Raw genomic sequence first — 17,577 nt, forward strand, 5'->3', positions numbered from 1 at the left:
GGAATGCAGACTGTGATAAGAGAATCTAACCGTATTACAAATATGTGATACCTCAGTGAAGGGGGTTCAAGGAAAAGTGCTGATCTAAGTGACTTCGGAAATGAGTGGAGTTTATAAAAGTAAAGGCAAAAACAATGACACATAAGCACTATACTCCAGCTCATAAAGTTGTTTCCCACTGTAGTACAGGTTAACGGTGTTGATACTACTATATGTCAATAGGGAGTTGCAAATTAAAACAATAATAACATACCACTACATATATATTACAGTACTGAGTAATTAAGCATATAGATGGCAGGTGATGGGAGCGAAGTCTCTCACTGTTGGAATCAGAATTCACAGACCAGCAAGGTGATGAGGCTAGAATAATCCATGTGGTAACGGGTTAGAGTTAGAGGCATTAATATGAACTGATATTCAGCTTAGTATAGATTCATTTCCTTACTCTGTCAGCTGAGAGGGACTGAAAACAAAGAAACTCCAGTAGCAAGGAGCACAAGGAATAAGTAGAACCCAGATTGTGGTTTCTAATACCATGCTCCAAAAAGGAATCCAGCCTCTTTGAAAAAAATGGCTGATTCTAGGACTTGGGCAGGCAATGTACAAGATGAGCCTGGAGCATCTTGTAGTGCCAGAAAATAAGAAGTACTAATGAAAAAGAGAAAGGGAGGAAAGGAAAGGAAAGGAAAGGAACAAGCAAAATTATAGGAGTTAAAGGGAGACAGAGCCAACTGAAAGAGTTTCCAATGGCCAAAGCTAGAACAATTTGAGCAAAAAACAAATACATAAGACAGTACTGGATTATAACCCAGAGTATAAAACAAATACCCATGAGTTCATTCTAATATAAATTAATGATTGAACAAACAAATGAGACAAATATCCCATGCAGAATTCCAAGTAACTTTACAGTGGAGAGACCTGACAAGCACTACTTCAGCCAAGTGATTCATGGTCAACATCGACAATGGTGAGTCATGTTGCTAGTATGTGCCTTGATCTGATGTGGTGAAAATGGCACTTCACCTCTGTGGTCTTCCTCCTCAAAACCCATTACCCCACTGCAGTCATGAGAGAAACATCAGACAAATTCCAGTAGAGGCATAGTGTACAAAATACCTGACCAGTCCTCTTCAAAATGCTCCCAGGTCATCAAAACCAAGGAAAGTCAGAGCCAAGAGGAGCCTAAGGAGACATGGTGACTCCATGTAATGTGGGATCCTGGATGGGATCCTGGAATAACAAAAAAAGGTCATTAGGTGAAAACTAAGGAAATCTGAATGAACCATGGACTTCACTTAATAATAATGTATCGGGGCTTCCCTGGTGGCGCAGTGGTTGAGAATCTGCCTGCCAATGCAGGGGACACGGGTTCGAGCCCTGGTCTGGGAAGATCCCACATGCCGCGGAGCAACTAGGCCCGTGAGCCACAACTACTGAGCCTGCGCGTCTGGAGCCTGTGCTCCGCAACAAGAGAGACCACAATAATGAGAGGCCCGCACACTGCGATGAAGAGTGGCCCCCACTTGCCGCAACTAGAGAAAGCCCTCGCACAGAAACGAAGACCCAACACAGCCATAAATAAATAAATAAATAAATAAATAAACCCAAAGTTTAAAAAATAATAATAATAATAATAATGTATCACTGTTAATTCATTAACTCTAACGAATGTACCGTACTGATGGATGATATTAATAATAGGGGAAACTGGGTGAGGAGATACATGGGAACTCTCTGTACTATCTTCTCAATTTTTCTGTAAATCTAAAACTGTTCTAAAAATAAAATACATTTTTAAAAAAATAAACAAAAATAAACCAAAAGAACCCCTGACGATATAGCTATTTTCCATGTTTTTCTAAGAGGAAGCTGGAGCCCAGAAGAGTCAAGATAACTGGCACAGATTGCCCAGCTACTTAAATGGCAGAGGTGGGATTTGAGTCCAGGGTCCTTGCTGTTGAGTCACAGTGACTTTGGCCTGTCTGTGGGTGGAACTCTTCTGTTCCTTGGTTTCCTGCATATCCATTTATGTGTGTGTGTTTCTTTCTTGTTCTCCCCAGGGCATGGCCTTTACCCTTGAGGAAAGGCTGCAGCTTGGGATCCACGGCCTAATACCCCCCTGCTTCCTGAGCCAGGACGTCCAGCTCCTCCGGATCATGAGATACTACGAGCGGCAGCAGAGTGACCTGGACAAGTTAGTACCTAAAGTCTGTTCTCTCTCCCCAGAGCCCCGGGCTTAGCTGTCTGTTTCCTGTGGTCCACAGAGGGTTTTCTGGATAGGCTGAGAGCCTTGAGAGATCCCAGATCTAGCCCTGCCTTCCATAGGGTGATGGTCTCCTTGAGGACCAGGGCTTGTTATGATCAAGGCACAGTCAGTGTGTCCTGGGAGGACTGGGAAGGGAGCCTGAATTCCAACCAGTGAAATCTGGTTGGGCCTCCGGGAAGTGATGGAATCAGGGTCAGCCCAGGAAGCACCAGTAGGACTTCAGCATTCAGCAGTGGGGTTCACGGAAGGCATTTTACTCAGCGGGAAGAAGTGGAGCAAAAATGTAGGGACAGGTATGTTAAGGAAGTGGTACATGGCCCAGGTTCCTGGAATAAGGGGAATAGGGTGGAGAAGAGGGGAAATGGACAGGGGCACCTTGGGAAGGACCTGGGATGTGGTATGTTGGAGGTTTAGGAGGAGTAGTTAACAACCCTGCCGCCCCTCTGGTTCCTCCCCAGTGGGGATGTAGACATGAAGAGCCAATGGGGGATCACAGGGTCAGCTTTATCAGTCTTACTAAAGAAGGTAGCGACCTCACAGGTCACATGGCTATGAATTGGCACAGCCAGGATTTGAACACAGGTAATTAGCTCCAGAGTCCGTGCTTTCAACCTCTCTGCTACACCGTAGCTAAGAGGTGTTGAAGTTTAGTGGCTACAAGACTAGACTCTAGTACTAGACTGAGTTCAAATCCTCATTTTACCACTTAACAGCAAAAGTTCTTTAGCCTCTCTGGGTCATTCCCCATCTGTACATTGAGTATATCAGTGGTGTCTAACTCATAGGGTTATGATGAGGATTAAATACATTAGTCTTTGTGACGTGCTTAGAACAGTGCCTGGCCCGTAGTCGGCACTATGTGAGAGCTTGTTAAATAAATGTGTCATCTTCCCATGGGCTCCAGCAGAAATGTAGGGAGAAGATAAGTGTTCCCCTTACATATCCATAGAGCTTAATGGCCAAGACTTTGGGTCCTTGAGACTGTGGCTATCCCCCTAGGGGCTGAGCGCAGCAGCTTGTCAGGATCTTCCCATGCCCCGCCAGTACCATCCATCACTTCTGAGTGGTAGTGAGTAAGGAAGCCTTTGCCCCCTCCCCCGCCCTCCCCTGCAGCACTAACCTCTATGGTCATTACTCACATTAACTCCAAGGCCATACTGCAGCCCAAGCCAAACATTCTCTCCCTCTTGTTTATTCCACTCAGATTGGGTCTAGCCTCTTCACCCTGAAGAGCAAACCAGGAAGTACACATTGATTCCAGCTAACAATATTAGACGTGCCCGAAATTTGAACAATCCGAACTTCTCTCGTTTGTTAAATTTGCAAAGAAGAATTAAAGTCCAAAGTGAAATCCTCTTTCCTAAAGATATTAAGCCCTAAAATTCAAAACCCAAAATCCTTCCCTTTCCAGTTCTTTCCAGCTAGGTGGGCATCACTCACATGCCTGGGAAGGTGTGCCAGGCTCAGGGGGCAGAGGCCTGATGCTGGGAGCGCTAGGGGGTTTGCTCCAGACACTCGCCCTGTTGACTACTCTGACCCACTCATTCCTGGAGTCCCTCATTTCAGCAGGTGCTTAGGGGGAAATGCTAAGGACGCTCCCCAGCTTCTTACGGGTAAGGACAGTGGTGTGCTGGTAAATGTTTAAGAACTGGCTCTGGGGCCGTTGGGTGGGGATTTAGAGCATTTGCCAGTTTCCATGGTGTAAATACTCCCACAATGGCCAATGACAACTTACCAACTTGACATCACTGAATGCAGAATTGAGAAGTGATGTGTACAAATGGCTACTGAGTAAGGGAATCCTTACACTAGTGCTGAGCTGAGATCCTGGCTATTCTAAGCATAAGTCCTCCCTTCCTAAAAGTGCCTCCTAAAACATGTTTTTTAGTTCTGAACCAGTGTCTTTGGTGAAGAAGAAGAGGCTGACACCCCACGAAGTCACAAGGTTTCCTCACAGTCACACAGCTAGTGAAGAGCAGAGCTGCGATTCACACCCAGGACCCTGACACCACACCCAGGGATCATTCCCCTGTCAGAGCATCTCTGTCACCCGACTCCATGCCAGGACCTCACGTGCCTTCATTATCTCTCCCAAACTGTTGTCCCGAAAAGTTGCAATATCAGCAGTCACTTACACCTCATTGGGAATTTCAATCCCTTGGTTTTTTCTCCCAGACTTTTTTTGCATTTTTAGGAGTGTGAATGAAAGGCTCTTTTCCTGGCTTAGTGATTTCAGGCTTCAGGAACTAAGTAAGAGAGATTTTTGGGGGAACATGCTTCCTGAGATCACTTGGTACTCAACCACTGGTGAACACTGCTTGTGACAGGAACCAGCCCTGTGTGGTAGAAAAGGCCAGTTCATATATCACTGGTCCGCCCAGTATTTTCCTCAACCCTCCCCCATCCCCAGAATGCCGTTATTCTGTTGTCATGCATTAATGTCCACATAATAATAGTATAACTAACCACCTTGCATCATGGTTGAGAGCGCAGATTCTGGAGTCAGATTGCTTAGGTTCAGATCCCTTGGGTGAATTATTTCATTTCTCTGTGCCTTGATCTCCTTGTCTCTAAAAATAGTCAGAATTATAGTACCCACCTTCCAAGTCATTGGGAGGCATGTTCCCCATGTTAAATGAGTTAATGAAAAATATTTAGAATAGCACCTACACCACGTGTAGTAATAAGCAGCATAAGGCAGATACTATTCTCCACATTTCATAGATGATGAGACACATGCTTAGAGGAGATGGTGACTTGCCCATGAAGGTGCCATTGAAAGTGCTGAGTGGGAGCCCTGGGTCTTTGCATCAGCGGCCTTCCGTGCTGCCACAGATGGTGCTCATGTGATCAGCTTGGTTCTTGTCTCGCCTCCCGAGGTACATCATCCTCATGACGCTCCAAGACCGGAACGAGAAGCTCTTCTACCGAGTGCTGACGTCGGACGTGGAGAAATTCATGCCCATCGTGTACACGCCCACCGTGGGGCTGGCCTGTCAGCACTACGGCCTGACCTTCCGCAGGCCCCGGTGAGCGGTCCTGGGGCAAGGGCTCAGGGAGGGGCTGTCTCATGGAGGGGAATCAATCTTCCCGCTGGCCCTGCTTGTTGGGACTCCAGAGGTGCTTTCTGATTGGGGCAGCGGCCCAACGAGACATTTGTTTTTAAGCAGTTGCTCAGTGAAATGACCCCATGTGCAGAGAAATGAGCTGAGAGAGTATCTAGCAAGGGGATAGTGGAACTTCTTCACCTCAGAATAATAAATGCCCGACATGTTGTTTAGAGTTGGCCTGAGAGGTATTTCAGATTGTTTTTCTCTCCTTATCTGCCTCCAACTTCCTCCCTCCCTCTCTCCCTCCAAACCCTGCTTTCCTGGTCATCTCCAATGTGCCAACAGCTCTCCAGCCAATACAGGCCCATGAATAATGGAGTGTTGGATGCCAGAGACTGAATTCTTTTGCTGATTCAAAGAACCAGTATTCCTTCATTTGGGTTTGACTCAGATTCCACTCAAATCGTCATTTTATTAGGCAAAAATTTGGCACTGCATTTTCTTTCAGAGCCAAAGAGTTTGGGGGCAGTTTTCTAAAGAGATCACCTGGGTTTTTTTGCGGTGAGTTCAGCATATACATTTTTTAAAAATTAAAAAGGAAAAACTGGGAGGATTTTCAAGTCTTCGGTGCAGGGTAATTGTCAACACATAGTTCTAGCACCGATGATTAAAGAGCTCCTGGGTTTATTATATGTCATGGAACATTGTTTCGGTCTGTGTTAAAATACGTAAATTTACAACATACTGTGCACAGATGTGTAATTTACGTTTACATAGAATTTATAAATCTGTGTTTATAAATCATGCACTATGTGGGGAACATGTAATCGTGGATCCAGAACATCTTTGTTAATTTGGAAAAAACAGTCTTCCGGTCCTGAAGGCAGCATTTGGGATGAGCATTGCAGGCTGAGCCCGGGGAGTCCCCAGTGTTACCCTTGGCAGAGGGCAGCGTCTCACACCTCGTCTGGGGGAGGGTATCGGCTGTTGCAGCAGACTCGTCCTCATCACTCAGAGCAGCCACGCTTCTGCCATCTGGGGCGTGGGGGTAGGGGTGGTGTGTGGCGAGCGAGGCAGTGCACCAAGGCCCCGTAGCAGTTCTGGTCTTTGACCTGCCTCTTTCAACAGGAAAAAGACTCCTGTTCTCTTATTCTCATCCCTAAAACCAACACTGGCAGAGACCTTGGAAGCTGATGGTACATATCTGAAGGATGCAGGACCCTATTTACCTCCCAGTTCCTACTCAGAGATGGTCCTTGCAGGTCCTTCCTCTTGCACAGTGCAGCTCAGCTCATGTCATTTCCCTCCTCTGAGGCTGTCAGCAGCCACCTGGGGCTTAAAGAAACAAGTCGAACACTTTGACAGAACTAAGCCTGGCACAGCCCAGATCGTCGTCAAAAATCCCATGTTCTGGCTCCCCTGATCTAGGCTCCTTGCCCAAGTATGCCTGGCATTCTCTGCATGCCTTTGCACATGTAGTCCCCTCTGCCTCAGACTCCTGCATTCTCTCCTTTCCTCATTCTCTACCCGTCAAAATTCAAGTTATCCTGCACCGCCCCCCTTCCAAGAGTCTCTGTGGAGCCCTCCCTGATCCACGCCGGCCTGAACTGACCACTCTGCTCTCAGCCTCCCACACAATCCATTACACATCTTTCTATTCCACAGTTCTATTGTTGGTGCTTTATGTTTTTAATTATTTGTGTATCAGCCTCCTCTACTGGAACACAAATTTCTGGAGGGGGCAGGAAACGCATCAGATCCATTTCTCGAGTAATTGACCCTCAGATGGGAAGGTAGCATTGTGTACTGAGTGAGAAGAAAGAGCTAGGTATTCGCAGTCAGCCCCATGGTTTAGTCTCCTTGACCTTGGGCAAGTTTCTTAACCTCTCTCAGCCTTAATGTCCACATTTATCAAATGGAGGTAATAGTGCTGCCTACCTCAAATAATCATTGTGAGGGTACAATGTGATAGTGTGGTCAGGTACCTGGCATAAATGTTAGGGTCTGTTTCCTTCAGTAACTACTGGGAGGAAGGAAGGACTGATAAATGTAGAGTTCTACTATATGTCTGCATTTTTAAATTTTTGCAAAGAAAATTGAGTCGTTGAACATGTAATGAACAAACATGTGTAACTACAGATGCGATTTTGGCTCTTCCAGACTCATTGTTTCCTGAAGAGGTCCTTAATCCTTAAGACATGGCTCACTGCTGCCCACTGGCTTGCAGCTGAGATCGCATGGAAATACACGGCCATCCCACTCCCCTCTCCCACTCCCAGGCTGTGTGGGAGCCCTTCTCCATAGACTCTGTGGGCTAGATGTGAATTCAGCTGTTGGCTTCAGATAAACTAGTATCAGGCTGGAGTGATGGTAGAGTTTGCCTCCAGGGTCCACTCCAGAATCCAGGAAACACGCAAGACTGAATTGAGTTAATGAGCAATTCGGAGCAGTTACTAGGTGCTGAGCATCATGTTACACACTATGAAGTGACCCCCAAAGAACAAAATACAGTTCTTGACCTCAAGCCATAATAATGTAAATTGAATACAATAAAAGTTAAAAGGAAATAACAGATTTAATAGGGACAAAGGATTACAGGAGCACAAGGGAGAGGAATATTTCTTTTCCCTGAGGGCAGCAGGAATGCTTCACCTCGAAGGCTGAATAGGAATTCCATGGGTGGAGGAGGAGGGAACGGCCATTCCAGGAAAGGGCTTGGTTTTTTCGGCTTTGTAGACAGCAGGGCAGTCAGCTCCCTTGGGTATCTCCCCACCTCCTCTGCCTGGCAAGGAGGGCAATGGGAGGGGACCTAAGCCTTTACATCCATTGGCTTATAATGGATCTTCCCAAAGTCCTGGAAGGTTAGTTTGTAAACAGTGTCATTCATTTCACAAATGAGGAAACTGGGGTGGCCAAAGCAAAGGAACTGGTCTGAGATCACATTTGGCAAGCAATTTATAAAGTGACACTTCTGACAGTGGGAATCAGGGGAAAGCCACACCAAGGAGATGACATTTGATCTGGGCCATGAAAGATGAGTGCAAAGAATTGAGACAAAAAGTCTTTGTCGCTCTCAGATAGCCTCATCCACCAGAGGGCAGACAGCAGAAGCAAGAACTACAATTCTGCAGCCTGTGGAGGAAGACCACATTCACAGAAAGACAGACAAAATGAAAAGGCAGAGGACTTTGTACCAGATGAAGGAACAAGATAAAACCCCAGAAAAACAACTAAATGAAGTGGAGATAGGCAAGCTTCCAGAAAAAGAATTCAGAATAATGATAGTGAAGATGATCCAGGGCCTCGGAAAAAGAATGGAGGCAAAGATCAAGAAGATACAAGAAATGTTTGACAAAGACATAGAAGAATTAAAGAACAAACAGAGATAAACAGTACAATAACTAAAATGAAAAATACACTAGAAGGAATCAATAGCAGAATAATGGAGGCAGAAGAACGGATAAGTGACGTGCAAGACAGAATGGTGGAATTCACTGCTGTGGAACAGAATAAAGCAAAAAGAATGAAAAGAAATGAAGACAGCCTAAGAGACCTCTGGGACAACCTTAAATGCAAGAACATTCGCATTATAGGGGTCCCAGAAGGAGAAGAGAGAGAGAAAGGACCCGAGAAAATATTTGAAGAGATTATAGTCGAAAACTTCCCTAACATGGGAAAGGAAATAGCCACCCAAGTCCAGGAAGCACAGAGAGTCCCAGGCAGGATAAACCCAAGGAGAAACATGCCAAGACACATAGTAATCAAACTGACAAAAATTAAAGACAAAGAAAACTTATTGAAATCAACAAGGGAAAAATGACAAATAACATACAAGTGAACTCCCATAAGGTTAACAGCTGATTTTGCACCAGAAACTTTACAAGCCAGAAGGGAGTGGCACAATATATTTAAAGTGATGAAAGGGAAGAACCTACAACCAAGATTACTCTACCCAGCAAGGATCTCATTCAGATTCGACAGAGAAATCAAAAGCTTTACAGACAAGCAAAAGCTAAGAGAATTCAGCACCACCAAACCAGCTCTCCAACAAATGCTAAAGGAACTTCTCTAAGTGGGAAACACAAGAGAAGAAAAGGACCTACAAAAACAAACCCAAAACAATTAAGAAAATGATAATAGGAACATACATATCGATAATTACCTTAAACGTGAATGGATTAAATGCTCCAACCAAAAGACACAGGCTCTCTGAATGGATACAGAAACAAGACCCATATATATGCTGTCTACAAGAGACCCACTTGAGACCTAGGGACACATACAGACTGAAAGTGAAGGGATGGAAAAAGATATTCCATGCAAATGGAAATCAAAAGAAAGCTGGAGTCGCAATACTCATATCAGATAAAATAGACTTTAAAATAAAGGATGTTTAAGAGACAAGGAAGGACACTATGTAATGATCAAGGGATCAATCCAAGAAGAAGACATAACAATTATATATATATATGCACCCAACATAGGAGCACCTCAATACATAAGGCAACTGCTAACAGCTCTAAAAGAGGAAATCAACAGTAACACAATAATAGTGGGGGACTTTAAAACCTCACTTACACCAATGGACAGATCATTCAGACAGAAAATTAATAAGGAAACACAAGCTTTAAATGACACAATAGACCAGATAGATTTAAATGATATTTATAGGACATTCCATCCAAAAACAGCAGACTACACTTTCTTCTCAAGTGCACACAGAACATTCTCCAGGACTGATCACATCTTGAGACACAAATCAAGCCTTGGTAAATTTAAGAAAATTGAAATCATATCAAGCATCCTTTCCGACCACAATGCTATGAGATTAGAAACCAATTACAGGGAAAAAAACGTAAAAACCACAAACACATGGACGCTAAACAATACGTTACTAAATAACCAAGAGATCACTGAAGAAATCAAAGAGGAAATCAAAAAATACCTTGAGATAAATTACAATGAAAACACGCCGATCCAAAACCTACGGGATGCAGCAAAAGCAGTTCTAAGAGGGAAGTTTATAGCAATACAAGCCTACCTCAAGAAATAAGAAAAAAATCTCAATCTAACCTTACACCTAAAGGAAGTAGAGAAAGAAGAACAAACAAACCCAAAGTTAGTAGAAGGAAAGAAATCATAAAGATCAGAGCAGAAATAAATGAAATAGAAACAAAACAATAGCAAAGATCAATAAAACTAAAATCTGGTTCTTTGAGAAGATAAACAAAACTGATAAATCTTTAGCCAGACTCATCAAGAAAAAGAGGGAGAGGACTCAAATCAATAAAATTAGAATTGAAAAAGGAGAAGTTACAACGGACACCACAGAAATACAAAGCATCCTAAGAGACTACTATAAGCAACTCTATGCCAATAAAATGGACAACCTGGAAGAAATGGACAAATTCTTAGAAAGGTATAACCTTCCAAGACTGAACCAGGAAGAAGCAGAAAATATGAACAGACCAATCACAAGTAATGAAATTGAAACTGTGATTAAAAATCTTCCAACAAACAAAAGTCCAGGACCAGATGGCTTCACAGGTGAATTCTACCAAACATTTAGAGAAGAGCTAACACCTATCCTTCTCAAACTCTTCCAAAAAATTGCAGAGGAAGGAACACTCCCAAACTCATTCTATGAGGCCACCATCACCCTGATACCAAAACCAGACAAAGACACTACAAAAAAAGAAAGTTACAGACCAATATCACTGATGAATATAGATGCAAAAATCCTCAACAAAATACTAGCAAACAGAATCTAACAACACATTAAAAGGATCATACACCACGATCAAGTGGGATTTATCCCAGGGATGCAAGGATTCTTCAATATACGCAAATCAATCAATGTGATACACCATATTAACAAATTGAAGAATAAAAACCATATGATCATCTCAATAGATGCAGGAAAAGCTTTTGACAAAATTCAACACCCATTTATGATAAAAACTGTCTAGAAAGTGGGCATAGAGGGGACCTACTGCAACATAATGAAGGCCATATACGACAAACCCACAGCAAACATCATTCTCAATGGTGAAAAACTGAGAGCATTTCCTCTAAGATCAGGAACAAGACAAGGATGTCCACTCTCGCCACTATTATTCAACATAGTTTTGGAAGTCCTAGCCACGGCAATCAGAGAAGAAAAAGAGATAAAAGAAATACAATTTGGAAAAGAAGAAGTAAAACTGTCACTGTTTGCAGATGACATGATACTGTACATAGAGAATCCTAAAGATGCCACCAGAGAACAACTAGAGCTAATCACTGAATCTGGTAAAGTTGCAGGATACAAAATTAATGCACAGAAATCTCTTGCATTCTTATACACTAACAATGAAAGATCAGAAAGAGAAATTAAGGAAACAGTCCCATTCAGCATTGCAACAAAAAGAATAAAATACCTAGGAATAAACCTACCTAAGGAGGTACATGACCTGTACTCAGAAAACTGTAAGACACTGATGAAGTAAATCAAAGATGACACAAACAGATGGAGAGATATACCATGTTCTTGGATTGGAAGAATCAATATTGTGAAAATGACTATACTACCCAAAGCAATCTACAGATTCAATGCAATCCCTATCAAATTACCAGTGGCATTTTTTACAGAACTAGAACAAAAAATCTTAAAATTTATATGGAGACACAAAAGACCCCGAATAGCCAAGGCATTCTTGAGGGAAAAAATGGAGCTGGAGGAATCAGACTCCCTGACTTCAGACTATACTACAAAGCTACAGTAATCAAGACAATATGGTACTGGCACAAAAACAGAAATATAGATCAATGGAACAGGATGGAAAGCCCAGAGATAAACCCACACACCTATGGTCAACTAATCTATGACAAAGGAGGCAAGGATATACAATGGAGAAAAGACAGTCCCTTCAATAAGTGGTGCTGGGAAAACTGGACAGCTACATGTAAAAGAATGAAATTAGAACACTCCCTAACACCATACAGAAAGATAAACTCAAAATGGATTAGAGACCTAAATGTAAGACCAGACACTATAAAACTCTTAGAGGAAAACATAAGAAGAACACTCTTTGACATAAATCACAGCAAGATCTTTTTTGATCCACCTCCTAGAGTAATGGAAATAAAAACAAAAATCAACAAGTGGGACCTAATGAAACTTAAAAGCTTTTGCACAGCAGAGGAAACTACAAACAAGACAAAAAGAGAACCCTCAGAATGGGAGAAAATATTTGCAAACGAATCAACGGACAAAGGATTAATCTCCAAAATATATAAACAGCTCATACAGCTCAATATTAAGAAAACAACCCAATCAAAAAATGGGCCGAAGACCTAAATAGACATTTCTCCAAAAAAGACATAAAGATGGCCAAGAAGCACATGAAAAGCTGCTCAACATCACTATTAGAGAAATGCAAATCAAAACCACAATGAGATATCATCTCACACCAATTAGAATGGGCATCATCAGAAAATCTACAAACAACAAATGCTGGAGAGGGTGTGGAGAAAAGGGAACCCTCTTGCACTGTTGGTGGGAATGTAAATTGATACAGTCACTATGGAGAATAGTATGGAGGTTCCTTAAAAAACTAAAAATAGAATTACCATATGACCCAGCAATCCCACTACTGGGTATATACCCAGAGAAAACCATAATTCAAAAAGACACATGCACCCCAATGTTCATTGCAGCACTATTTACAATAGCCAGGTTATGGAAGCAGCCTAAATGCCCATCAACAGACGAATGGATAAAGAAGATGTGGTACATATATACAATGGAATATTACTCAGCCATAAAAAGGAACGAAATTGGGTCATTTGTAGAGACATGGATGGAGCTAGAGACTGTCATGCAGAGTGAAGTAAGTCAGAAAGAGAAAAATAAATATCGTATATTAACGCATGTATGTGGAACCTGGAAATATGGTACAGAGGAACTGGTTTGCAAGGCAAAAATAGAGACACAGATGTAGAGAACAAATGTATGGACACCAAGGGGGGACAGTGGTGGGGGGTGGGGCGGGGGGATGAATTGGGAGATTGGGATTGACATATATACACTAATATGTATAAAATAGATAACTAATAAGAACCTGCTGTATAAAAAAATAAATAAAATTCAAAAAAAGAAGTCTTTGTCTACAGTGACCCAAGCACACCCACCTCCCCCCTGCTAGAATGCAAGGCCTCTGGGACCTCATGGAGGGTGGAACAGGAGACTAGAGGGGCTGGGTAGGAGAATTGACCAGTGGTTCTGCCCAATACTTGGTCTCCTCCCTGCCGCCCAATGGGGTTGGATTAATGGGGAGCTGTTTCACACTCTGGTCCTGGACTCACTGGTGGTTCTCCAGTGGGTCCGCAATGGAGAGGGTCTTGACAGCAGAGTGGAGGTTCATGTGGGTGGAAACAGGACCCTGCCACCCACCTGATCCCAGAGAGCCAGGTCATCCCTGAGTGGGTGTAGAGAGGGTGCTGTAGAAGCTGGACACGTAGCATGGAAAACAGATGTGTGATGGTCCCGGCAGGAGACCTGCAGTTGTACTAGAACCAGGAGAAAAGCATCATCATAATAACTGCTCGCTAAAGGCCAGGTGCTATCCTAAAATCTTTATATAGATTACCCGTTTAATTATCACAGACCCCCTAAGAGATAGGTACTATTATCATCGTATTTGTAGATGGGAAAACTGAGACACAAAGAAAACTTGCCCAGAGTCACACAGCTCATAACCAGCAAAGCCAGGACCTAAACCCACGCAGTCTGAACCAGAGTGTGGACAGATAACCTCCACAGCATGCTGCTTGCTAGAGTTTGGGGCTGTGCACATTTGGTGGGTATTCGGGATGGGGCGCCCTTGCAGCTCCTGGAATTTGATTGCCCGGGGGTCTGAGGTGAGGGTTACTATATACTGTTTCCACGATCAGGACCACGATCAGGACCACTGGGTGGTCCTCTTGGATTCGTCCCTCATGCTCCTGGTACAGACTTCACTTCTTCAGGTGATTACCCAATTAAGTTACCTGACACGTGACATCCTGAGCTGTTGCTCCAGGTGTCCATCTGGCTGCTTTCCTGGTGTTGACTGCATACCTGTCTTGCTCCTTAGGGAAAGGAGAGTTTGGGCTCCACCCCAGCCCTGAGCTTCATCTGAGGCCTGGCTGGGAATGGCTTTGTGGATTAAGATCCAAAGGGAGGGCAGCCCCAGGGCCAAGAGGGAGAGAGCCAGCTCCTTCTCAGTTTCTGAAATGATAAACATTCCTGCCAGGTTCTTGGGAACAATGGAGTCCTCTGTGAAAGGGCCTGGCCCCCAACCTAAGCTAATTAGATCTAGCTGAGGCTAAAATTGACCCTTCGACACCCCTGGGGCTCTGCATCGCCTCACAACCCTGAGGGAGATGCCAGAGTATCTCAAGGACGCCTGAATACCCCTGGGCAGATGAGACACAGCAGAAGGTTCTGGGCTCTGTGGAGCCCCCTCCGCCCCTTCCTGCGTCTCCCCGGACACACCCCCTGCGTGTGCCTCCATGGGCCTTGGGTCCTGGCTAGCCTAGCTTGAAGGAATGCACCCAGGGTCATTAGTGTATGACTCGGGAGAGGTGGACGCCAGAGGAGAGGCCAGGCGAGAGGAATACAGTTCAGCCACGGGGCAGGTGTGGACAGGAAGCCAGTAGGGTGTGGTTTTGCTGTCCAGCGTGAGCGAACGTTCCCCCATCAGGAGACCGCCTCCCGTGGACCAGCCCGGTCCTCACCCTCCTCGTCCTCTCGAGCTCCAAGCGCTCTGCACACGCATACCTGTACACCTAACACTTCCCGGCCCCCATGTGGGGTCCCAGCTGTGTGGGTGATGAGGGCTGGGTTGCAGGTAGTGGAAGGAGCACGGCCTTTGAAGCCAGGCAGACTCGACCTTGAATCCCAGTTCAAAAAGATGATTTCTGACAATTAAGTTAGCACCCCCTCAGCCTCCTCATGTATAAAATGGGAATAATGCCCATTCACGTGGCTGCTTGTGAGGACCGGGTGAGATGCCACACGTAAAGGGCGCTTGTCAGTGCTCGGCAGCTGGGATCCGCCCGACCCATCTCCGCTAGGATCTGTCATCTGACACAGTCACCCCACCCAAGAGTCTCAACTGCAGGCCTCGAAATGCCACCCACTCTGTTGTTTGATTCAGCCCTGCGTGATCTGTACTTGTGCTTAACTGGCAAATCCACCAGCAAGTACTTGTGCAGAATTACGGGGCCATGATGAGTTAGAAAGGTGAGGGTAGGAAGTGGGACTTGGTTTCCCCAGTCGAGGCTCTGTGGCAGATACCTGAGGACAAATTCGCATTTGGACAAAGCCAGCAGCCCCTGGCCCTGCGCCAGGCTCTTGTCTCTCTTATCTGCAGGTAGATGGGCTTCTGTACACAGGCCAGTAACAGGTACACAGGATAGTAACAGCTACTGTTTATTGAATTTTACCAGGCTCCTCGAGAGCCCAGGTTAGGTTCTTTGTGTACTTGATCTCTGAGCCCTACCACAACCCTGCAAGGTGCTTGTTACTTTACCCAGATGAAAACTAAGTCGTCTAAGACATCACAGCGGACCCAGAGCCAATTCCCTGTATTTTTCCTGTGTTCATAGTCCGGCTTCTTGTGGCCCTGGTAAACATGACGCCTCACAGACAAACACTTGCATTCCTGAGGGACACACGTGAGGGACACACACACACACCCGGAGGGCAGGATACCATGGTGGTCAGAGCACCGGAGCTGGAGTCTAGAAAGAGGGGGTCAGCGCCCCCAGTGACAACCGTGTGGCCTTGAAGCCCGGCTGCTCCCGGTCCTTGAGCCTGGATCACAGGCACCGTGCACCTCGTGGGGGTGTCGTGCAGGTCCGATGAGCTAAATGTGTGTGAAGGTGCTTTATCAATTGCAAAGCTCCTCCAAAGCTGGAAGGGGGTTTATTTTTTCATCTCTTCCTCTCCCTCCCCAACCTCCATAAAAGGATGTGATTAAAGCTCACACTCACCCCCTTGGGGTTTCCTGCCTGCCACCCTCAATGTCTGGCGAGCCCTGGCCTCATTTTTTTACACTGGGACCCTTTTATCTTCAACCACCTCTACTGTCTCCACACACACACACACACACCCACACACACCCACACCCACACCCACACACACACACACACACACACACACACACACACCCCTCTCTGCTTCTTAAATGCTTACTGAAGCCATTTTCTAGCCACATACAAGACTGATGTTGCCGACACCTTGACCAAAGCCACTCTGGAAAACAAAGACAACTTTATCTCAGCGAAAGTCAGAAGACCACTGACACCCAGGACACCGTCTTGGATCACGTTGCAATCTGGACTCCAGCCCATCTGTCAGTTCATCAGGAACACACACACACACGCACGCGCGCGCGCACACACACACACACTCCCAGCATAATTGGGAGGCAGGCAGAAAGCAAGGATTAGCCTCATCAGACCAGCTGTCTCCTCCCCATCCTCAGGGCACCCAAGTGCTGATTCCTTTGCCAGAGCCCGCTCCATGTCCAGTTATGCCCAGGTTCCTCTGCCAGACTCTCCCAGCTGTGACGCTGGAAAGGCCCCCTGGAGCAGAGCAAGCACAGGGCTGGCTGCAGCTGGGTCTGCTTCACTTCCCATCTGGCCCTTTTAGTCCCCCAGCCTTGGTGTTCTGAGCAGAGCACGGGGTTAGGCATCAGGACACCTGGGTTCTAGCCCTTGCTACCCTCTTTCTGGCCACGACTCCTTAGGCAAGTCACTTAGCTCCTTAGGCTCAAGCAAAGGTGGTGGCGTTGGATTGTGTGGCTTCTGTGATCTCTTCCAGCTCTAACCATGTAGGACCTAATAACTCAAACTCTATAACCAGGTTACAAGTGGGATCTTCAAGTGAGCCATGGTCGCATCATGGAGCTGAGCTGAAGTTTCTCCACCTGTAAAATGAAGAGGTCAAGTTAGAGCAGTAGTTCTCAGTGGCAGCTGTGACTTAAAGCATCTACAGTGGTTTAAATCAGAATCCCAGAGGTGGGGCCCCGGCAGCTTTAGTTTTCAGGAGCTCCCCAGGGATTCTCTTGGAGAATTGCTGAGCAGGGTGATCTCCGAAGTTCCTTCCAGCTTAGATCTTCTCTGACTTGTCAGGAGTCGATAACCTGCAGCCCGTATCTTCCAGGCCACCCCAGCCTGGCAGTGTACTGACGGTTAGGGTCCTGATAATGTAACAGAAACTTTATC

General features: G+C 45.2%; 1 protein-coding gene across 5 annotated transcripts in view; it reads left to right on the forward strand.

Annotated features, from left to right (window-relative positions):
* The window catches only part of ME3 (malic enzyme 3), a 317,840-nt gene that overhangs the window by 201,022 nt on the left and 99,241 nt on the right, over positions 1–17,577 (forward strand). For all 5 annotated transcript variants that reach the window (XM_036862406.1, XM_036862404.1, XM_036862405.1 and 2 more), the window contains 2 exons: positions 2,067–2,200; positions 5,152–5,301. In XM_036862406.1, the coding sequence (XP_036718301.1) occupies positions 2,067–2,200; positions 5,152–5,301 (284 nt within the window). The remainder of the gene's footprint in view (positions 1–2,066; positions 2,201–5,151; positions 5,302–17,577) is intronic.

This window comes from Balaenoptera musculus, chromosome 8 (genome assembly GCF_009873245.2).
Source record: "Balaenoptera musculus isolate JJ_BM4_2016_0621 chromosome 8, mBalMus1.pri.v3, whole genome shotgun sequence".
Taxonomy (NCBI): Eukaryota; Metazoa; Chordata; class Mammalia; order Artiodactyla; family Balaenopteridae; genus Balaenoptera; species Balaenoptera musculus.